Source organism: Cetorhinus maximus, chromosome 32 (assembly GCF_964194155.1).
Source record: "Cetorhinus maximus chromosome 32, sCetMax3.hap1.1, whole genome shotgun sequence".
Classification (NCBI taxonomy): Eukaryota; Metazoa; Chordata; class Chondrichthyes; order Lamniformes; family Cetorhinidae; genus Cetorhinus; species Cetorhinus maximus.
The window spans coordinates 9,467,765-9,491,369 of NC_135910.1; the positions used below are offsets into that span (position 1 = coordinate 9,467,765).

General features: G+C 45.5%; 1 protein-coding gene across 2 annotated transcripts; it reads right to left on the reverse strand.

Moving 5' to 3' along the window:
* Positions 1-744: 744 nt before the first annotated feature.
* On the reverse strand, positions 745-22,344 carry ech1 (enoyl CoA hydratase 1, peroxisomal). 2 transcript variants are annotated; one of them, XM_078533300.1, is made up of 10 exons: positions 22,275-22,344; positions 18,904-19,069; positions 17,666-17,754; positions 15,858-15,982; positions 14,796-14,844; positions 11,873-11,937; positions 8,960-9,030; positions 6,083-6,154; positions 3,544-3,694; positions 745-2,456 (listed from the first exon to the last, which is right to left on the reverse strand). In XM_078533300.1, the coding sequence occupies exons 1-10, from the start codon at positions 22,309-22,311 to the stop codon at positions 2,352-2,354; spliced, it is 930 nt and encodes a 309-aa protein (XP_078389426.1). In that variant the 5' UTR covers positions 22,312-22,344; the 3' UTR covers positions 745-2,351. The 2 variants fall into 2 exon arrangements, with proteins under 2 accessions (XP_078389426.1, XP_078389425.1); XM_078533299.1 differs by having other exon boundaries at positions 22,254-22,318.
* Between the last annotated feature and the right edge of the window lie 1,261 nt (positions 22,345-23,605).

A 23,605-nucleotide genomic window follows, 5' to 3' on the forward strand; every position in this document is an offset into this window, starting at 1 on the left:
GGCTGGAGAGTTTTAGTTATGAGAAGAGATTGGATAGACTGGGGTTATTTTTCCTGGTGCAGAGGAGATTGAGGGGGGACATGATTGTGGTGTATAAAATTATGAGGGGCATAGATAGGGTAGACAGGAAGGAACTTTTCCCCTTGGTGGAGGGATCAATAACCAGGGGGGCATAGAAGTAAGGTAAGGGGCAGGAGGTTTAGAGGGGATGTGAGGAGGAATTTTTTCACCCAGAGGGTGGTGGGAATCTGGAATTCACTGCCTTAAAGGGTGGTAGGGGCAGAAACCCTCATAACATTTGAGAAGGATTTGGATGTGCACTTGCGATGCCATGGCATACAAAGCTATGGGCCTAGTGCTGGAAATGGGATTAGAATAGTTAGGTACTTGTTTGACCGGCGCAGACTCGATGGGCCGAAGGGCCTTTTTCTGTGCAGTAGACCTCTATGACATGCTGAAAATACAGAAATTGACATGTTCTCAGGTTATGTAATAGACCTTTTTCAGTGGGAGCAAGATAAACTACAAAGAACAGGAAAAAACAAAATGAGCACATTAAATACCAGATAGGGATAAATTTTAAATGAGACCATCAGCTTCAAAACATCAAAACCCAGAAAGCGGTAATGCAGAAGTTCCTTCATCATACTTCCCCAAGAGCTGGAGAACAGCAGGGAGGTGCAAGTGTGAATAAAAGACATAAAGTCACCATTAACCTTGAAAAATTAAAGAAATACAAAGACAGCTGCTTGAATTTGTTTTATTTGCACTGCAAGTGGAGATATACCTGAACTGTGGTGTGCAATTTCTGCACAAGTGCTATACTTGAAACCCTCCAAATTACAGAGACATTTAATTACCAAGCATGAAATATATGAGGATAAGCAATGCTTGTTTTTGTAGTTGTAATTTTAGACAGAAAAGAATACTTGTGTGACAGGGGGTCTGTGGAATGACTATAACATGGAGGGGGTGGGGGGGGGGGGGGAGGCCTCAGAAGCAAAACCTTTGGGAACCTCTGCCCTACTTTCCAAGAGTGACTACAATTCAGAAAGAACTTCAGCGGCCGGCAATCATTTTGAGATGTCCTGAGGTTGCAAATGGTGCTATAGAAATGGAGGTCCTTTTTTAAACAGATTTAATTAGGGGGAAAATGGGGAGATGCATGATTGGATCGGCGTTTTTAAATCCATAAATGCGGGTGTTGGAATCAGGAGGAGAGTTGAAGAAACCAGTTATATTCTAAGGGATATTAAATAGAGCTTAACACATGACTACTTCACGCTTAAGGACCTGTTAACTTAGCTCCAAGGAATAACAATTGACTTGAAAACACTGCTGTGCCAACTAACCTCTCACACATTCACTGACTAGGATCAGGTGCATCGTATCTCTCTAATCCTAAGCAGACCAGTCAGATGGGAAATTGGGAGGTTTTCCCCAAGCGCCTCCATGAATGATTCCATAACATATTACCAGAACCCTCCTTCCTTTGTTAGAATCCCGCATCTATTTTATAGGGTCTGTCCACCCCTGCCTACACTACAAAGGAAAATCTCAGGGGCAGTCATCACCAGGACATCTCGTACACCTCCTCCAGTGGTTTCTGAGCTGCCAGTTCCCTCCCCGCAGTTGTTTGGCTAGGACTCTGGAGGCAAGTTACTCAGATGTTCAGAAAACGAGAAAAAGAAAAAGGTTTCATGGCATGTTGCCAGAGCAGGAAACAAAGGTTCAGAGCAGTAAAATGATGTGGAAAAATGGTGGTTCAATGGGCAGGTAGAAACAGAAAGAACTGCAACTGGTCAGAAAAAGCACTGCCAGAAAGGAAGCAAGAGCTTGCATTTATGTAGCGTCTTTCACATCCTCAAGACATCCCAATTACGTCTTTTTAAAGTGTCATCACTGTTGTAATGTAGGAAAACGCAGAAGCCAATCTGAGTAAAGCTGATTTCCACAAACAGCAATAAAATAATGACCTGTTAATCCGTCTTAGTGTCATTGGCTGGGGATAAATATTGGTCAGGACATTGTACATGGATTTACAAAGCTGGACCGATTGTGCATTCCCATTCCTACTTCACACATGTCTGATGCTACGAGTGATTTAACCTTGATTCTGTTAAGCAGAATAACTTTCACATGATTACTGTGGTGGGTTTGCAAATCAAGAGCTCAAAGCAGATGGCAAATAAAATCAAAGGATATAAGAATGATTTGATATAAAATTTATCTCCATTGTAAATATAGCTTTTTTGTAGACAAATATTAATTACATTTATTTGTTTTAAAAATCATCAGCATTAGAGAAACTATTAGTGCAGGATGGTACAGATATTTTGAATCGGCTTCCATCACAGTTTGGAGTAAGGCACATCTCTGGGGGACTTTTTCTCCATCGCAGCCTGAGCTGACTTTACAAGGTCATCTGTTTGTAGCATCGACATGTTCCAAGTGGCCTGAAGGGAAACAAGGGGATAGTCTCGGTGATTCTTGCTCATTGTACACAATTGTGAGGGAGCACTTCGGATGGATAATGGTCACAGAGATGTGTGGGAAGGTCATTGATATATATATATTTATTTATATAGCTGAGGCACTGTCACCTCACACATAAAAAAAATTCTGTAAAATAGTCCCCTATATATATATTTTTGTCAAACTTTAATCCTGGTGAGCAATGCCAAAGGAGATGCCTGAGTAAGGGAAACAAGTAACCAAAAAATGGAATGTGAAAAGAAATGAGAGAATATATCTTGGGGCAAGACAGTGAGAATCAACAAGTGACAGGCCAGACAGTATTTCAAAACTTTTTGTTTAAATATCTATTTATGTAAAGGTTTGAGTGTTTCTTTCACATTTCAAATGCCACATTTCTACTTCAAACTTTTCAAAAAAGGTGTGTTTTTTTTTCTGAGCTGCAGCTTAAAACTTACAAGCGCCTGGTAATCTTCAACATTTCTTCATGCAGCCATTGAACTCTGAATGACCTCTGGAGCAACTTAAATAATTTCCCCTAAAAATAATTTCCGCTAGAAATGCCTGAGCAGTAGCTTTAAAGGGATAGACCATGGAAGAACCTAAACACAGCAACTGTGCTCCAATCGCAAACTATCCACAAGCCATGTTCCTACTGGCTCTTTGAAACAGAGGGGCCCTTTCAGCTTTCAAAACATATGCGATATGTTAGTTCATGTGAACTATGAAACTGTACGGCCTCGGGTTTCCACAGGATCCTTCGGATATCCTGTTGCATGGGAGACTGGAAATCCTTCCACAGTAATGGAATAAATGATTAAGTGCTGCAGGCTTTTCTCCCAGGATCCCTGTGGAGATTTCAGGCGGCAATGTTGATTATCAGAATTAGAAGAATAAAGAATGATGTTCATGGTATAATCTAAAATACCTTTGGTGTGGAAATGCCATTGCAGCATGTAACGTGCCCCACACACACCAGCCAAAATGGGATGAGAGATCAAGTTATTTCTGTTGCGAGGCTGCCCACTCACCCGTTACATCAACCTCAATCATTTGTTTCATACTCACAATATAATCCAGGCCATCCTTAACAGAGTGGTCCCTGGAATAGATCAGGTTCAACTTCGTTCCTTGCACGGCCAGTGGGCTCTTGCTGGCTATCTCAGATGCCATCTCAAAGGCGCCTTCCAACATGGCTTCTTTGTCTTCGAAGATTCGGCTTTGAACAAGAGAAATGAAAGAAAGCTTGTGATGTTTTAGCCTTTCTCACGTTGGGCAAGGATCAAAATGCCAATTCTCCAGTGTCCATTCTTCATGGGTTAGTGCGTGTTGATAGTCTGCTGAGCTATGGGGTACTGGAGGAGAGGGGCGTTGGGGTGGGGGGTTGGAGGCACAGTGGTGGGGAAGGGGAGGCAAGCAAAGCCTTGTCTAGTATCAACCTGACCTGGAATTCTTGCATATAGCTTGTTAGGAGGGAACCAATGGATAGTGGTAATGATCTCTCTATTTCTAGGCTAACTGGGGCCAAACATAGTTGTCTACTTCCATTCTAACTGAGACCAGCTAATTTGGCACAAGCCTCAGGGCTTCCATCTCAGTATAGGTCAATAATGAAGATAATTATCATCACCCTCCTCAATGTGATGGGTTCTGAAAGGTGAGGACAGTACTCTACTCAAGTTGCCATTCTTTATGTGTGAGCCCTGATGGGTTAATGAAGCATGTGTGACATTACAGCAAAGCACAAATCTACCTGACATTTACACACACACACACACACTCTGCGCAGCAAAGACTACCGATCAGGAGCAGAAACCTTGGATGATTTCCTTCCTCTCTAAACCAGGGGTGCCGAGAACAACTGCTGCCCCAGCTGAGATGCAATAACTCATGACAGATCTAGCCCAAGATCTCAGTGCATGCAGCTCAGTGTCACAACAGCCAGTGCAAGCGGCCTCTAACCCAATGGGGAATTTAGAACTTTTAAATAATGTCCAACACCAAGTGCAATATGGGAACAAATTAATCAGGAAAAGCCACTTTCAGAACCAGTGAACAATGGTACTCACTGGACCAACCTATTCACTAACAGTAGGAGGGATCAAGACCATCAGTCTGTCCTAATAATGACCTGCTGTCAAGGTACACCCATACACCACCCCATGTCATGCTGGCTTCAGTCTCATCTAGCCATAGGGTATGTTCACAGTTGCTCTGGAATGTGTATTATGATCCATTGGATAGGACTTGCACTTATATAGTGAATCTGGGATATCCCAAAGTGCTTTCTAGCCAATAAAGTTCTTTTGAAGCGTAGTCACTCTTGTAATGTAGGGAACACAACAATTTGCACACAGCAAGGTCCCCAAAACAGCAAAGTGATAATGACCAGATAATCTGTTTTCGTGATGTTGATTGAGAGATAAATATTGGCCTGGACTCCATGGATAACTCCTCTGGTCTTCTTTGAAATAGTGCCATGGAATCTTTTGTATTTATTTGACAGGGCAGACAGGGCCTAAGTCTGAAAGATGGCAATGCAGTGCTCCCTAATTATGAAACTTGGGAGTGCCAGCCTGGACATTGTGCTCAAGTCTTTGCAGTGGGACATGAATCTATGACCTTTTGAGGTGTAAGAGCTACCAGTAAACCAGAGCTGGCGTGAGGTGCACTAACTCACTGAGGCTCTGGTGAATTCGTTCAGCTTCTCTTCCACAAGTAGTGGTTAAAAGACACCCAGTGCCTGAGTGAGCATGCTCATGGATACGTCAGGCCCCTGAATAGGAATAGCAGCTGTTAATGTATTGTCAAATTATATTGTTAAGATTTGTTAAAGTCAATTACATTGTTAAGGTTAAGAGAAACAGGTGATGGGTATTGTCTTCGAGCACATATAAATAGGGGATGCTGGGGTGTATCGTCATCCCCGGGAATGATATTTTGGTTTAATTAGTTAAGTTTCCTTTGATGTTTTTGTTTTAATGACATTGCCCCACCAGGGGCTGTCACCCCCTCTGATTTATTGATTTTAGTTTAATTCATTGATTTTGTTTGTCTTAAAAGAGTCTATAAATAGGGGATTCTGGGGTGTACCATCACCCCCAGGAATGATATTTTGGTTTAGTTAGTTAAGTTTCCTTTGACGTTTTTGTTTTAGTGCCCCACAAGGGGCTGTCACCCTTGTTTATTAATTAATTTATTTTTTGGTTTTATTCAAAAGAAAATATAAATAGGGGACGCTGGGGTGCATCATCATCCCCAGGAATGATATTTTGATTTAGTTAGATAAGTTTCCTTTGATGTTTTTGTTTTATTTACAGTGCCCCACAATTATTTTTGAACATTTATTTTATTAAAACAGAATATAAGTAGGGCATAGCTGGGACACTGGGTTGAGTAGGAGGAGAGCTGTGAGACTGATCAAGTCAATAAACTCTCAATAAAAAAACTCTGTGTCTTGATTTCAGCTTTACCAACCAGCAGCCAGGAGTGGACTGATCAACAGGATCACGGTGAGGTGAAGCTGGCGTCTTTGCTCCTACAGACCACAAACACAATGAACTTAGTTGAGACGGGGTTGAATATGACATTAAAATGGATGGATTACCTCACCAGACCACAGCTCAGTGCTTCATCCGCCATCATCTTCCTCGCTGTATAAACCAGTTCACTCACCAGACTAGAAAACACAAATAGGACAAACAAAATACCCTGGAACCATTCATAGTCTACCTTAGCTTCATTTCCCCACCAGCCCCTATGCCCAATATATCTGCTGGTTAAATGCAAATATACCTAACGCTGAAAATTCCAATTTTCCCTAAACCAATGGACGCCCCCGTGAGTATAACTCTGGTCCGAGCCACAGCTACGTGCTGATTAAACAAGTTTACCAGGTCTCGTTCAACTTTAGCGCAGTCTCCATTCAGTTTTGGAATATGAAGTTTTCTAGCAGAGGCAGAAAGGGTGGAGTTAGTCTGTTCCAGTTACACAGGGGGCGGCCAGTTTGACTCCAGTGGAAGAGGGAATAGGCCTCAGAACAAAAAGAGTTACCAATTCGCTACAGCATGTTTATGTTCCTGACATAGTCCAATTAGTTTGGATCCTGCTTTAGTTTGTAGCATTTTGTTCTGAGAGAAGAAACTTGGAGAAAATATTGTCCTTTTGGGGCAGTGGTCCAAAACTAGGGGTCAAAAAGGAAAACTTGCATTTATATAGTGCCTTTCACAACCTCAGGACATCCCAAAGTGCCTTATGGCCAATGTGGCCACTGCAGCCAATTCGTACACATCAAGCCCACACAAACAGAAATATGATAACGACCAGATCATCTGTTTTCTCAGCGATATTGGTTGAGCAATAAATATTGGCCAGGACATTGCTCTTCTTCAAAATAGATCTTTTATATCCACCTGAGTGAACAGACAGAGCTTCAGTTTAACATCTCACCTGTAAGGCAGCACCTCTGACAGACAGTGCAGCACTCATATCTCAGTACTGCCCTGGACTGTCAACCTAGACTTTTGGAGTAGGAATTGAACCCACAACCTTCTGGCTTAAAGGTGAGAATGTGAGCCACTAAGCCACAGCGAACACATTGCCATATGTAGAAGATAATAACTATCAAAATGAATAGGAAATTCAGAAGAAATGTCTTTACTAGTTCCACATAGAGTGGTGGAGGTGAATAGCACAGATGTATGTAAGCAGAAGCTAGTTAAGGACAGAAAGAAGAAAAGGATAGAAGGATATGCGGATAGAGTCAAACTAAGAGAGGTGGGAGAAGGCTCATTTGGGGCAACCTAATGTGCCAAATGGCCTATTTCGGTTCTGTAAATTCTACATAGCTCTTTCCTGCAAATAAACATGGATCAGTTTTTAAAAAGACAAAGCAAATCATCTCCTGTGCATCCGCCCTCACACCTTCCTCTCCCTCCCAGAACCATGATAGGGTCCCCCTTGTCCTCACTTATCAGCCTACCAGCCTCCACATTCAAAGGATCATCCTCCGCCATTTCCGCCAACTCCAGCATGATGCCACCACCAAACACATCTTCCCTTCACCAACCCTAGCGGCATTCCATAGGGATTGTTCCCTCCAGGACACCCTGGTCCACTCCTCCATCACCCCCATACCTCAAACCCTTTCCACAGCACCTTCCCATGCAACCACAGAAGGTGCAACACCTGCCCCTTTACTTTCCCCCTCCTCACCGTCCAAGAGCCCAAACACTCCTTTCAAGTGAAGCAGCGTTTCACTTGCACTTCCCTCAATTTGGTCTACTGCATTCGTTGCTCCCAATGCGGTTTCCTCTACATTGGAGAGACCAAACGCAGACTGGATGACCGCTTTGCAGAACACCTTTGGTCTCTCCGTAAGCATGACCCAGACCTCCCTGTCACTTGCCATTTCAACACACCGCCCTGCTCTCATGCCCACATGTCTATCCTTGGCCTGCTGCAATGTTCCAGTGAAGCTCAATGCAAACTGGAGGAACAGCACCTCATCTTCCGACTAGGCAATTTACAGCCTTCCGGACTGAATATTGAGTTCAACAACTTTAGATCATGAACTCTCTACTCCATCCCCACCCCCTTTCCGATCCCCCTTTTTCTAATTATTTATATTTTTTAAACATGTTTTTCTTTTCTCACCTATTTTCATTATTTTTAAATGTATTCCCATCTATTGTTTCATCTTCACCTTTTAGCCTATTTCGATCCCTTCCACCCACCCCAACCCCACTAGGGCTATCTGTCACTTGCTCGTCCTGCTTTCAACCCTTAAAGTCACCATTAGCACCTTTCTAATATCACCACCATCAACACCCCTTTGTCCTTTTGTCTATGACTTCTTTGGCAATCTCTTCTTTGCCTCCACCTATCACAGGCCCTCTATCTAGCTCTACCTGTCCCACCCCCCTCAACCAGCTTATATTTCACCTCATCTCTATTTTTCCTCAGTTCTGATGAAGAGTCATACGGACTCGAAACATTAACTGTGTTCCTCTCCGCAGATGCTGTCAGACCTGCTGAGTTTTTCCAGTTATTTTTATTTTTGTTAAAGCAAATCTTTTGTTGCGTACAGCAGAGCTAGTCAGCAGCATAGGAAAGTGCAGTAGCAAGGTATGAGTCAGATGCAGAAAGGAGTCAGAGAATGAATAAGAGAACGGGAATGAAGGACGGACAGTGAGGAATGTTTGGCAGGAGTCTGATATACAGGCAGGAACATGGCTGCACACTAACAGAGGTCAAGACCGGGCCTCACAAGAGTCTGTTTTTGCCGCCAGACTCGCTGATTGTAACTGTCGCTGGGTGAAAATCCTGGAACTAACAGCACTGTGGGTGTACCTACATCACATGGACTGCAACGGTTCTGGAAGGCGGCTCACCGCCACCTTCTCAAGGGCAATTAGAGATGGGCAACAATTCTGGCCTAGCCAGCGACGCCCACATCCCATGAACGAATAAAAAAAAAAATTACCTGGCGTTTCCTATAACTTTGGGAAATCGCTGCAAAGTGCCCACATCCGCTGCCATTCCGATATCCACTTCCTGGACAGAATGGAAAGGATATGCTTAAATTTAGCAGACTCCTGACAGAGCAGGAGCCAGTCATAGAAATGAATCAACACTAAAAGCTTTCATTTATATCCCACCTTTCACAACTTCAGTGCTTTACAGCGAATGAAGTACTTTTCAAAAGTATGGTCACTGTTGTACTGCAAGAAATGTGACAGACAATTTGTGCACAGCAAGATTCTACAAACAGCAATGAAATAAATGAACCAATCATCAGCTGTAGGTGTTGGTTCAGGGATAAAGATTGGCCCAGAAACGTAATCTCAAACAGTGCCATAAGATGTTTAATGACTACCTGAGTGGGGCAGAGGGAGCCTCAGTTTAACAACTCCACCAAAAGACAGCACCTCCGATAGTGCAGCACTCCCTCAGTACCACACGGAAGCGTCAGCCTAGATTTCAGGGTTCAAAATACATGGGGGCGGTGAATGAATTCACCCTTGAAAGCCTGTAAAAATTCAATCCTGGGATTGACCAATGAGAAAAGTAGCCCCTGTACGTGGGAGAGTCAGAACCTGTGAGGAGCAGCTCTTCCGCTGACCGATTCTGTCTCTTCCGCGCTGGCTGCTCCAGCTCCGCCAATCACAGGTTCCTCCCTCCCTTGCCTATAAAAGATAGAACTTATGGTTGGAGCAGCAGCAAGGGCTGGAGGGAGGGAGCCTGAATTTGGAGGAGCTGGAGAAGTTATTCTGGCTGGTCCCACTGGAGACTTTCGGCAGCACCGTCACCAATCATTGGGCATCTTCCAGGAGGTTGAGGAGGAGAATTAAAAAATGAAAAGGGGAAGGAATCTTCGCCGGTAACAAGCCTGAAGCAAGCCTGGTGGAGCCATCACTCAGCCTTTGCTGGGGAGGCTGAGCGAGGAGAGTGTCCATCTGAGCTGGGCATGCGTCACAGCCGGGGCTGGTGGGGTGGCAACAGTGGATCCAGCAGCTGCTGAGTGAGTCGGGGGGAGGGAGGTTGAAAAGATACTGCAGACACTGCTGGCAATGGCGGAGGCAGTGTGGAGGCTGTAGGCCTGTGTGATAAGCTACCCATGGAGCCACAGCAGACACAGCAGATCTTCCATAAGATATTAGAAGCGGATATCGACTGGATGGCCAAGCGAATAGTCATCCCTGGAACAGGTCAGCAGGAACAGGTAAGTTTAAACCAGCTACAACACTTTGTCAATAAATCTGACAATTTCCTAAGAAAGGAGGGGCATTAGAGTATATAGGGAGGGGGAATATGAGCAGAGCGATGTTGACTTGAATTTGTTCAATGATGTGATACTGAGACCAGGTTAAGTTGGGGAAGAATTTCCAGAGTTTGTTCTGAGACTGACCACAGGTGTTGTCTGTGGGTTCTGGCTCCACCAGGTAGGTACCTGTGATTGGGGAGTGCAGTTCACAGAGAATCGGACAGGGAGGGTGTCCATGAACCTGACAATATTTTCATGTTGGTACCATGAGCCTTGAGGATCACATTTCTTGGCCAAACAAGCTCCTCAAGGTTGACCGATAGCCGACGTCCACCATACAGATGATGATAAGACTCTGAGGTTGATAGCTGCTGGAATAAGTTGCTTAGTGACCATAAGTGAGACATGCCATCCTTTATTCAATGTTAGGTGCCTACCACACAGATAGGTGTCCACCCTGCCTCAGTGATGGCACGCTCACCCCACAGTCAGCAGATTGTGGGTTCAATGTCTATGGAGGGTTGTCAGGAAGATATAATAATTTTCACAATGTTACTCAAATTTATTGTAGAGTAATAGTGGGGTCTGTGTCTATGGGCGTGTGTGTGTATGCATGTATGTGTGGGGGCGGGGGAGTGAAAGAGACAGACACTTAATTGAATTAAAGGCAGCTGGTCCGAAGGCTTTGGTGTATCAGAAGATAAGCTAGGTCTGAAATGTTAAGTAGGTAAACATAGATGTAAAGGGAACATTTGCATTTTTAAATAAATCAGACTAGCTTGAATTCAAAAGAGGGGGGTGAAATGTTTCACCTAGCCAGGAGAAGTTAAGAAACAGTATGTTTATTTTTCCCAAAGATTATTGGTAAAATTGGTACTATGATAGATTTTATTATTAGAGAGGTAAAGTCCAAAGAGATAGTGAAACAATGGGAATTTGCATTCAAAGGGAAAATATGTATAAAGGAGAGAAGGCTGTGTGGGAGGGTAGGCATTCTAAGATGGAACCCTAGTGTGAAAAGCCTCCAGCATCTAAGCCTCAAGCTGCTGTCTACAAGGAACCGAAGCTGAGAAAAACTCACTTTGAATTCAAATGGTCGGGGTATTGTGTGTCACTCTGTCTGGGTCTTTTAAAATCTGTGTGTCTTACTGTTGCTTCAACGAAAATGTAACTGGGAGTAAGATTAAATAGGGGATTTAGAAGTTATCATAGTAGTAAGTTGTAGATCTATGTATGTACTTAAAATCATTTATTCTATTAATAAAGGTCTAATTTAGTTTTGTAAGTAACCTATAAGACTCGGTGGTCTTATTACTACTGAATTCAAGGCACGCACCTCGAAATATATACAAATTGCAAAACAGTTGTGGCAGTTGTTTCAAGTTTTGGGCAGCTCAGCATTTACCATTGGCTGTGCCATAACAGGGTTTGGAAAACAAGAATGAGAATTTTAAAATTAAGGGGTGTTGCTTAACCAGGAACCAATGTGGGTCAGCGAGTACAGCATTCACACTAAATGCCTCTCTTTCTCTCAGTCCCTGTGGGTGAAGAAACTGTATATTCTCCACTGTCCCAGATTCCAAAGGAAAGGCCACCTGCTGAGAAAGGAATTCATTAAACAGAAACACTCACCTTCACCTGGAACCAGGCATCCTGAGAGCATAGTCGTATATCACAGGCTGTAATCAAATCTACACCTGTAAAGGAAAGAGCACCTTCAGTGTATTTTCCTGAATGCTATGTGTATGGTGGCTCGAGCAGTTATTCGAACCTGTGTTGATTTGGCAGAATGATGAGGTTGATATTTGGATTGGCGACTGTTTGTCTGGTACGCAGTGTCTGTGCTGCTCTTTCACAGCCAGGGGCTTGTGTAACTTTCAGCCTCTACTGCCTTTTATTCAGCTCGAAAAGACAGGAAACATCGGCCACAAAGTATTGCACAGCAGCTTTCACTCCCCTTTCTGATGAGTTAGTTTCCTCTTACCCCCACTGCCCCATCGCCCTCCACAGATTGGGTACCTCAATGCAAACCCAATACAAAAACCTATGCGACACAGAGCGAGTGAGTTAAAGAGGGAAGGAGTTCAAACCGTTAACCTAATGGTTGTAAATCAATGAGTCACACTAAACACTCTGAGAAAACTAGGCCAATAGGCTCCCCTAAGATTACGTTTTTTTCTTTATTCTTTCAAGGGATGTGGCTGGACAGGCCAGTATTGGTTGCCCATCCCTAATTGCCCTTGAACTGAGTGGCTTGCTAGGCCATTGCAGAGGGCAATTAAGAGTCAACACATTGCTGTGGGTCTGGAGTCACAGGTAGGCCAGACCAGGTAAGGATGGCAGATTTCCTTCCCTAAGGAAGCTTTATATTCCAGATTTATTAATTGAATTTTTAAAATTCCCCAGCTGCTGTAGTGTGTTTGGGCTGCTGGATTACTAGCTCAGTGACATTATCACTTCGCCACCATCTCCCCAGACCCTTTAATTCCTATCAGATTACAACAAGCAGCAGAGGCTGAGGACAACCAACTGGCTCCTCCAACCCAGGTCATCTACATTGGGGTGATGTGCCCTTTCATATTCCAGCATTACTTCCATTGGGAGCAGCCAAATATACCAGAGATAGCTCGAATATTCTGCTGAGTTTTTCCAGTTATTTTTGTTTTTGTTTCAGATTTCCAGCATCCGCAGTATTTTGCTTTTAGCTCGAATATTCTCCTGGAGTAAGGGAGGAATGGGCAGCTTCTTCAACAGAACCTCCCAAACACACAACTTCCACCATCTGGGGGACAATTAGGAAGGTGCATGCGAACACCATCACCTCCACGTACACCTGAAAATCATGCACCTTGATTTATAATGTGCCGTTCACAGCCTCCAGACCTTCCAATGCACTTTACAGCCAATTGAGCAATTTTTGAAGTGGAGTGCAATGTGAAAAACACAGTAGACAATTTGTGCACAGTGAACTCCCACAAACAGCAATATCATAATAAACAGATAATCTGTCTTAGTGATGTTGACTGAAAGATAAATATTGGCCAGAACACCAGGGGAGGACACCCTTGGTCATCTTAAGAAGGCAGGTGGATTAGCGACCTTGGTAATCTGATACCTGAGCCAGAGATAGTCTGCAGTAAGACCCTGGGACTACTGGTGAGGGATTTCCATGCATATGAGATGTCCACTAACTCCCCCACAAAAACAAATTGTATGTGATACATGCCAGTATTGTTATGATCTCGAGAGAGACAATTACCTATTTTCTAAAAATTCAAATCCCAGTTATTTCCTGGAAATACCACGCCACAAGGTTTCACATTTTAAACAAACTCTTGTACTTTTACTGCACAAGAATTAAACAAAGCAAGCATTAATAATTTAACACCTTAACACGTAAACTCTTATTCTTCAAACCCAAAAATCCTAACAGACCACTTCCTGTTCTGTTTTTAGTTTCACGCAGGGGTTTCCCTATACTTTCCATGATATTGAGTGTTCTTTCACTTCTCCTAGAACCAAACCAAGGTGTACCACAGCTCCCAGGAATTCACTCTCAATCTCCTCAGTTTCCCGGTCTGGCACTTAAGATTTCCAGAGCTCTCTTTCTCTCTTGAGGATTCCACTGCCGACCTCTTCTACCGGCTTTACTAGGTCGATTGGACAATTTTTAATTCCTAATGAATGTGGATTTTTCATCCCGAGATGGGCCCTGCTCACAATTTCTTCTTACTGACTCCTATTTAGGAACACCACTGGGTGCTAATGACCTCTCTGCTCCCTGTTCTGGCTGTGGGCAGATACACCACTGCTTTCTCACAGCCTTCCGAGCTGACTCCCAGCAGCTTTCTCTATCTCTCAGTCCATGTGAAAAAGTGCACAGATAAACCCAAAATACAGAAGAGTACCTTCCTATATAACCTATCTCCATAGCAATGTGGCATACTTGGGATGTCCCAGATAGAGATTTCAATTAATTATCTTTTACCTTTAAAACAACACTTTGATTCCGGGATCCGTTGGAATAATTTTTTCTCTCTAATGAAGTTAACGGACCTTTTACTAGACTTACTGGTTCCATCAAGAAACTTAGTGTGTACAAGTAGCTTAAACTTACTGGGTCCATTAAGAAACCCAGTGTTTACAAGTAGCTTCCAGCTTCTTTGATCTGGGGAACCTACATGAGTAATCCCCAGTTTACACTCTAACTTCAAAGCATTTTCCAAGATGTCTTGAGACAAACTGGCTCCCCCAGATAGATCCATCATAATCCTAGGTGTGATTACCTTATACCACTATCCCAGAAACATAATAAAACCTCCCCTTTAAACTCTTTACCCCAGGGCTGTTTGAATTGCATTTACTTCAGGGTTGTTTGCCAGTTTCACAATCATCTATGTTTAAAATTAAATTCCTAGAACTGGAAGTTATATCTCCAAAACACATGAATTATGAAATTAAGCATTTTAACATTGTGAAAATGCACAAGAGTTGGACAGCGTCTTGCAAAATTGACCATTACTTACTGGATTTTTAAGATGACTCAAGCACTTACCTCCTCCGATGCAAGCACCATGAACTGCTGCAATAACTGGCTTAGGGCACTGAAACAGAGCACAAAGTAAAACTACACTCAGGAGGTGAAGGACTTGTGCATCTTTATACATCTTTGAAGGTGGCTATCATCTGGAGTTCTAGAACGCAAGCCAAAGTTCTCCTGTGTGGCAGGCAGCAGGTTGCACTTGCCTCCCAAGGTTACGATATAACTGCGGTTGGTCGCTTGCACAGTGTTAACCAGAACTGACCTCTGAGCTCTCAGGCTGAGAGTGAGTAGCTGATGCAGGATCGTAATGATGACAGTACCTCACTCGCACATCACTGTGATAATCAACTACTGAGCATCAACACCGTTAGGGAATGAGTTGATGAGGAGTAACATGTCACAAAGGATTTCATTTTACATTGCTCCTTTGGGCAGGTGGCGGGGTGGTGAAGGAGGAAGTGTGGGGAAGAAGGATGGATGCATGTGTGTGTTCACAAGTACGTGTATGTACAAGGGTATGAGGTGCGCAGGCACGTGTACATGCGGGTATGTGTGTATATGTATATACAGGCATGCGTATGTACGTGGGTATATTTATCTATGTACAGGTTTGGTGTGTGAGGGTACATGTGTACGAGATTGCATGTATGTGAACGTTTGTGAGTTTCTGTGTGATATGTGCGTGAGTGCGTGAGATTGTGCGAGTACGTGAATGTGAGTGAGTGCATGTAGATGTACATGCGTGTGTGGGTGTATGTACAGGTGCCTTTGGGGTGGGGGACACCTACACCGGCTTTTACAGCTTTTGGAGCTTGTGAAACCCAGCACAACTATTGTCAACCTGGGCTGTTTTCACAAAGGCAGCACTCATTTCACTTACTATGTAAAGGTAGCATTTGGATTTCATCACCCCAAGTACCATGAGTCCGAGCGCAAGCCGTCGCCCCCGGCCCCCGGCGCGAGCCGTCGCCCCCGGCGCGAGCTGTCGCCCTCAGCTGGAGCGCGAACTGTGACTTGGAGTCCAAGTGCGAATCAGGAAGTATATTCTGACACAATGACCATCACAATTCCTACCTTTTCTATCACGCTAAAGCTCTCCTGGTATTGGAGGATTGTTTTCCTCGTGTGCCAGGCTTTCCTGGCCGTATCATCTCCTTGGGGCTGCAATACATCTCCAGCCATGTCCATGAGGTCAATTCCTATGTAACGTTACCACAATTACTGATTTGATTCAGCAACAATATATAAATAATCAGTCATCTCTTTGTTACAATCACACTTAAGGCCCTTATCAGACAATCCAACCCTCAGCTCCCTCCACCACTTCAAACCACATCCTCACTTTATTCCCATTGGAATACTGAGGAAGTGCTACACCGTTGGAGATGCTGCCTTTTGGATCAGATGTTAAACTGAGGTTGTCTATCCTCTCAAGTGCAAGAAAAAGATTCCAATGCATTATTCAGTCATAGCATCATTACGGCACAGGACGAGGTCATTCAGCTCATCAATCCGGCAGCTCTCTGTAGAACAATCCAGTCAGTCCCACTCCCCCGTTCCATCACCATCGCCCTTGGAAGTTCATTTCCCTCCAGCATCCATCCAATTTCCTTTTGAAATCATTAATCGTGTCCACTTCCACCACCCTCCTAGGCAGCGAGTTTCAGGTCATTACCACTCACTGCGTAAAAAAGTTCTTCATCACATCCCCCCTTCCCCCCATAACTCTGGCTTAAAAGCTTAAATCTGTGTCCCCTGAGTCCTTGCACCATCAGCCAACGGGAACAGCTTTTCTTTGTCTACCTTATCCAAACCCGTCATCATCTTGTACACCGCTATCAAATCTCCCCTCAATCTCCTTTGCTTCAAGGAGAACAACCCCAGCTTCTTCAACCTAATGTACCTAAAATCTCTCATCCCTGGAGCCATTCTGGTAAATCTCCACTGCACCCTCTCAAGGACCTTCACATCTTCCCCAAAAGTCTATGTGGCGACCAGAACTGGATGCAATACACTAGTTGTGGTCTAACCAGAGCTTTATAAGGGTTTGTCATAACTTCCGTGCATTTGTACTCAATGCCTCTATTTATAGAGCCCAAGATCCCATGTGATTTCAAAGAAAAGCAGCGTCTGAAGAGCAGAACTGTATCGCCATTCCTTCACTGTCGCTGGGTCAAAATCCTGGAACTCCCTCCCTAACAGGGGTTGGGTGGACATACACCACATGGACTGCAGCGATTCAAGAAGGCAGCTCACCACCACCTTTTCAAGGGCAATTAGGAATGGGCAATAAATGCTGGCCTAGCCAGTGATGCCCACATCCCGTGAAAGAACAAAAAAAAGGACAGTTCAGACCAAAACTCTTTCAACTAACCAATTCATCTCCTAAATCCACACAGCTGCAATATGGAGAGTGACTGTATACTGAAACACACTGAAACACTGAATCGTGGCCAGCTATGGAATCTGGGCTACTAAAGCAAATCTATGGGCCCACAAAGCACTCGTTACATTCCCCAAATGCCAAATGAGGAGTCACTGGAACTGATTTTACCACATTTTAAGTCTTTAAAAGTTCCAGTCAGAACACGTGAACAAATCACATCAATGAATATTCGGTGTCACAGATTAGCAGGGCTGCTGAAGCTTAAGCAGAATTACAGAAATTACAATCTGGAGGGAGGCCATTCAGCCCATCCAGTCTGTGGTAGTATTCATCTTCAGTAGCTAGGAGCATTTTCTTTCTCAAACCTCATCCCCTGTCAAACCGGGGGCTTTATAATGATAGTTAAGGTTTGTGATTTGGCAATATGAATTGTCACGTGGTGTATACACTGCAACCCTTACTGGTTCTTTGTGTAGCTTTTTGAGGCCACACTTACCTGCAGTAAACATGCTTCCAGCTCCTGATACAACAACAACTCTATGGTCAGCATCCTGGGTGATCTTGTTAAAGCATTCCACCATCTCTCTGTTGGATCAAGATAGTGTCATTACTGTTGTACTACACGTGACTTAAACCCACTGAGAGCTAAGGGTTCAAGCGAGTTAAGTAGCGTTCAATAGACAGTGAATAACCCAAGAACCTACGCTGGAGAAAGCCACAGGGTGTGGAGTCAGAGCAAGTAGCTGCATTAACAGAGTTTATGAGTAGCAACGAGAAATGGTTATGGAAATGTAGTATATCCCCCTTGATGTTCAGTCAGAGGGCAGGTTCAAGTGTGACATGTACAGGAAGTGCAAACTATAAGCAGCACTCTATTTCCAGTAAAATCTTTATTATCTAGCATGGGCGGGGAATGGTTGGTGCAGATTAACCAAAAATGCCGGTTAACGGAGAGTTCCATTTACCAATGGAATAAGGCACAATACTTTTAGATGAACTAATATGCAAGTACTCAGGAAGTAAAGAACAGCATTCTTTATATTTCTAATCTTCAACAGTACATTAAAACATAAATTAAAGCATAAAATAATAGTGTACAGGTACGGTTTCCAGATAACCTTGCAATTGCTTCCAACTGGAAAAGTAACGATTTGTATTGGGGGATCATCAGAAATCCAGTTAGTAGAGAATTCTGATTGGTAGAGAGCCAGATAACACAAAGTTTACTGTATCCTACTGTTGTTATATCTGCTGCCCAGTGGATAGATGCAGATGGCTGGGGGAGAATGTGATGAAGATTGGGTTCTTGCCCCAAGATCATAGTTTAATTTTAAAGCACTACCTTAGAGGCGATATATAAATGCAAGTTCTTAATATCTTGGAAACACAGCGCCCTTTGCCATGGGAAGGTGGGAGAGCTTAAATGCCTTGATTATCCTGCCAGAAAGGACACTGGGTAGGAATCTATCCGATCTCTCCCCTCCCTAGGTTCACCTTGACACTGATTGTGCCACTGCCCTGGGTGAGAGCAGCTGAATCAGCACAGACTGAGGTTTCAGCCTTTGTTCCGTAGGCCTGGTTACACCAGGAAATCCTTTAGCCAGCAGATAACCAAAGCTAAATGGGGGGTTCCTTTAACCAGCGTGTAATCAGTGTTAGGTAAGGAGGTCCCTTTAACCAGCAATTAGTCAGTGTTACTCATCTTTAAACATCGTTCAGCAGATTTGAAGTCACCTCCAGAGGGCTTTGTTCATTGCATTCCTCTTCTCGGGTCTGTTCAGTTCCACATGCAGCACACAGTCTCTCGCTTGTGAGACACGCAGAGTCTCGAAATCGTAGGAGGGCGCTGCCACTGACATTGTCCGCATCCCGATTTGCAAAGATTGGAACAGGCCTCGACCTGCAAGGATGGGCGGAGGAGAATGAGATACAAACAGAAACCCATGTCCGCAGTCACAAAATGCGAACCCTTCCCCCCCCCCACCCCCCCGATATTTGTCTCTGCACAATTGCACTGTGGGGTGGTCCCAGCCTGAAGGCTGCCTCTGGGGCAGCTGGAGATCGGGGAACAGCTGACAAGGAGGGGCTCTGGCGAAGACGGGGATGTCTTAGGGCAGATGGGAGGGGTCCTGAGGTAAGTTCTCAAGGGCAGTTAGGGATGGTCAATACAAATGCTGGTCCAGCCAACGATGCTGTGAAAGAATTTTTAAAAATGAGGTGGCCTGTGACAAGGAAGGGGCAATCTCTCAGGCAGCTGATGGGGGAACAGTGCTGCTTGGCACTGTGCCCAGTGTGGACCCTGGTCACACGGGTGAATGTACAATCCATTAACCTCCCTTGTGACACTTGTCAGGCGCATTCCCACCCATTTGCAACAGAAAATCATTCCAATGGGACCTGGGGGCTTCCTGTCCATCGAAATTACCTTGAACAGGAACAGGCCATTTGGCCCAACTGATCCATGCTGGTGTTCATGCTCACACCAGTCTCCTTCCACCCTGCTTCACCTTACTCTTAACAGCATAACTATCCGTTCCTTTCTCCTTCACGTTTCTACCTGGCTTCCCCCAAATACATCGATGTGATTCCACTACTGTGTTAGTGAGTTCCACATTCTAACCAATTTCCGCATAGATTCCCAGACACATTGACTGGCACGTGTGACATGCTGACCTATGATTATTTTCAGAAGGATCATCCTTTTTAGCTTAAACTTAACAACTAAATATTTTGAAAACAGGCAATCCAGTGTGCAAGAAATCCTGAAAATACTGGAAAAACTCAGCAGGTCTGGCAGCATCTGTGGAGAGAGAAACAAAGTTAACGTTTCAAGTGCGATGTAACTCTCCCTCAGAACTAGGCAGAATCTTGTCAACAAACGCTTACTAGAAAGGTAGCATGGGAAGATGGTGGGTAAGTGGAACTAGATGGACCATAGAGCTTCTCCTTCTAGAACCTGACAATATCCAATAACAGTCAACTATGAAACTATTCCCAACAAAACCTAATTTCAGAGTCTGTGGAATTGGAATTTTTCCTTTGTGAATGGGCCTCACATTCTGGATCTTACTGGCATTATTTAATGATGATCCAGGAACATTGTAATTAGATGAGAGAATCTCTGCTCCTTCTATCAATTAGGAAGAGTTTTGTGGCTTCTCCCACTGATAAATCTGTTTATTTAATCGATTGTTGTCCAGGGTGATATCATTCACATTCCACGGACTCTGTACCACTTGAACAGTTGTTGTTCTGTTGGCTGTTGCAATGTTTCAGTTGAGATGCCAAAATATCTTGGATAAGGAAGAAGAGGGTAGCATTGGGAAGGTAAGGTGGAGAATGGTACCAATCTCATCTCTGAGTCACAAGGTTCCGAGTTCAAATCAGACCACCCCAGGACTTGAGCACAAAAACCAAAGTTGGCACTCCAATGCGGTACAGAGGGAATGCTGCACTGTCACTGTCCTTTGGATGAGACATTAAACGATTACACTTCAAAAAATACTTCATAGGCTATAAAGTGCTTTGAGACCTCTCATTGATGTGAAAAGCACTATAATTGCACATATTTCTCTTTTTTAATGATACAGATGCAGTGCAATTTAAGCTGGGACCAGGTCCCATCAGGTTACCCTGTTTCATCACAATGCCAAATTCCACTCTGATACCCAGACACGATGGGCGATGGGATGACATCAGCTCTGGGAAACCCTACCTAGTCTGTCTCTATCAGCCTCAATGTCAATTAAGGTTGTGAGATATGGGCGTAAAACCCTGCCAGGACCACGTCCCTGGCCTGGGGACTACATCTCCCACCCAGGTCGACGACCACCTGGTTTTATTGTACTTATTCTCGGAATACAGGTGAGGCCAGCCTTTATTGCCCATCGCTAATTGCCCCTTGAGAAGGTGGAGGTGAGCTGCCTTCTTGAGCCGCTGCAGTCCCTGTGGTGTAGGTACACCCACTGTGCTGTTAGGGAGGGAGTTCCAGGATTTTGACCCAGCAACAGTGAAGGAACGGCCGATATATTTCCAAGTCAGGACGGTGAGGGGCTTGGAGGGGAACTTGCAGGTGGTGGTGTTTCCATCTATCTGCTGCCCTCGTCCTTCTAGGTGGTAGAGGTGGTGGGTTTGGGCGGTGCTGTCAGAGGGGCCTTGGTGAGTTGCTGCTGTGCATCTTGTGGATGTTTCACACACTGCAGCAGCTCCTGGAGGGAGTGGGTGTTGAAGGTGATGAATGAGATTCTCGTGTTAGAAATTTCACTTCAAACACACGAGTTAAATTCCTGCCGCCCCTCCGGCTTCCCCACCCTCCCCCCCTCCCCACCCCACCTCCCCCCCTCCCCACCTCCCCCCCTCCCCACCCCCCCCCACCCACCCTCCCCCCCTCCCCACCCCCCCCCACCCACCCTCCCCCTCCCCCCCCTCCCCACCCCCCCCACCCACCCTCCCCCTCCCCCCCACCCACCCTCCCCCTCCCCCCCCCCCCCCACCCCCCTCCCCACCCCCCCCCACCCCCCCCTCCCCAACCCCCCCTCCCCACCCCAACCCCCCCACCCCACCCCAACCCCCCCACCCCACCCCAACCCTCCCCAACCCCAACCCCCCCTCCCCACACCAACCCAACCCCCCCCTCCCCACACCAACCCAACCCCCCCTCCCCACACCAACCCAACACCCCCCTCCCCACACCAACCCAACCCCCCCCTCCCCACACCAACCCAACCCCCCCCTCCCCACACCAACCCAACCCCTCACTCCCTCCCACCCCCCCACCACCCCCCCACCCCCACCCCGCCCCCATCCCCCACTCCCCAACCCCCTGGATAGGATTTTTACCTCAGTTGGCGCGATTCTCCCGGGTTATTTACCGAGTCTCCCGGTCTCTCACCGGCCCCTCCCCCCGTGAGCGACTGAACCGAGCGGCAGCCCCGTCACCGCGCACCGGCGCCCCCCCCCAACCCCTCCCGGCGCCCCCCCCCCCCCAACCCCTCCCGGCGGCCCCCCCCCCCAACCCCTCCCGGCGCCCCCCCCCAACCCCTCCCGGCGCCCCCCCCCAACCCCTCCCGGCGCCCCCCCCCAACCCCTCCCGGCGCCGGACTCACAGCCGCTCCGCACTCCCCGGACCAGGTGAACCGCCATCGGCTCCAGTATTGATCCGGAGCCGGCACAGCGCCCCCCGCGACCCGGCTGAGTCACTGCTACACAGCGCCGCCCCGCGGCCCGGCTGAGTCACTGTTACACAGCGCCGCCCCGCGGCCCGGCTGAGTCACTGCTACACAGCGCCGCCCCGCGGCCCGGCTGAGTCACTGCTACACAGCGCCGCCCCGCGGCCCGGCTGAGTCACTGCTGCACGGCGGCGCCGCCAATGAGCAAAAAACGTTCGGAACATCGCGAAAAATTCAAAGGCGAAAAAGTGTTAGGAAAACGTAAAAAGATTGAAAAAAGAAAACTGAGAGAAAAATTACAAGTGTAAAAGTGCAAATTATGGCTAGAAAAGCTTCCAAAATGTGGGAAAATGTCAGAGCGCAAAATGTGAACAAATATCAAAACGCGAGAGTGGGAAAAGTACAAAAAGTTAATTCAATCAGCAAAAAATGAGCAGCAAATGTGTGAAAAATTCAAAATCTCAACAGTCAGGAAAACATGTAAAAAGATTGAAAAACTGCAAGTGAGAAGATATGTAAAAACTGTAAATTAGCAATAAAGATAAATTAATACTAAAGAAATTTAAATCAGATTCACTCTATCTAACCCCTTTACTCTGTATCTAACCCCGTGCTGTACCTGTCCTGGGAGTGTTTGATGGGGACAGTGTAGAGGGAGCTTTACTCTGTATCTAACCCCGTGCTGTACCTGCCCTGGGAATGTTTGATGGGGACAGTGTAGAGGGAGCTTTACTCTGTATCTAACCCTGTGCTGTACCTGCCCTGGGAGTGTTTGATGGGGACAGTGTAGAGGGAGCTTTACTCTGTATCTAACCCCGTGCTGTACCTGTCCTGGGATTGTTTGATGGGGACAGTGTAGAGGGAGCTTTACTCTGTATCTAACCCCATACTGAGCAAGTACAGAAGCAGGGAAAGGAGGTATGAAAACAAAAGGGAGGACCTGTGATAGAGCTGAAGACAGGGAGGATTAAATAACACAAGGGATGATGGTGTAAAATAAATGGGATTGAGGCGAGAAATGCGATGTGTAAATGAGAAAGCAGGACCATCAGCTGCCATTCAAAAAAATACATTGATTGTAATGGTTATGATATGGAATCGCTGAAATCGCTGTTGAGTTCAGATAGGCAAAAAGTGTCTAATCGAAAGACGAAGTGCTGTTCCTGTAGTTTACGATGGCCATCATTGGAACAGTGTAGGAGGGCAAGGACAGAGAAGTCAGACTGCGAGTGAGGTGAAGAATTAGAATGGCAGGTAACTGGAAGCTC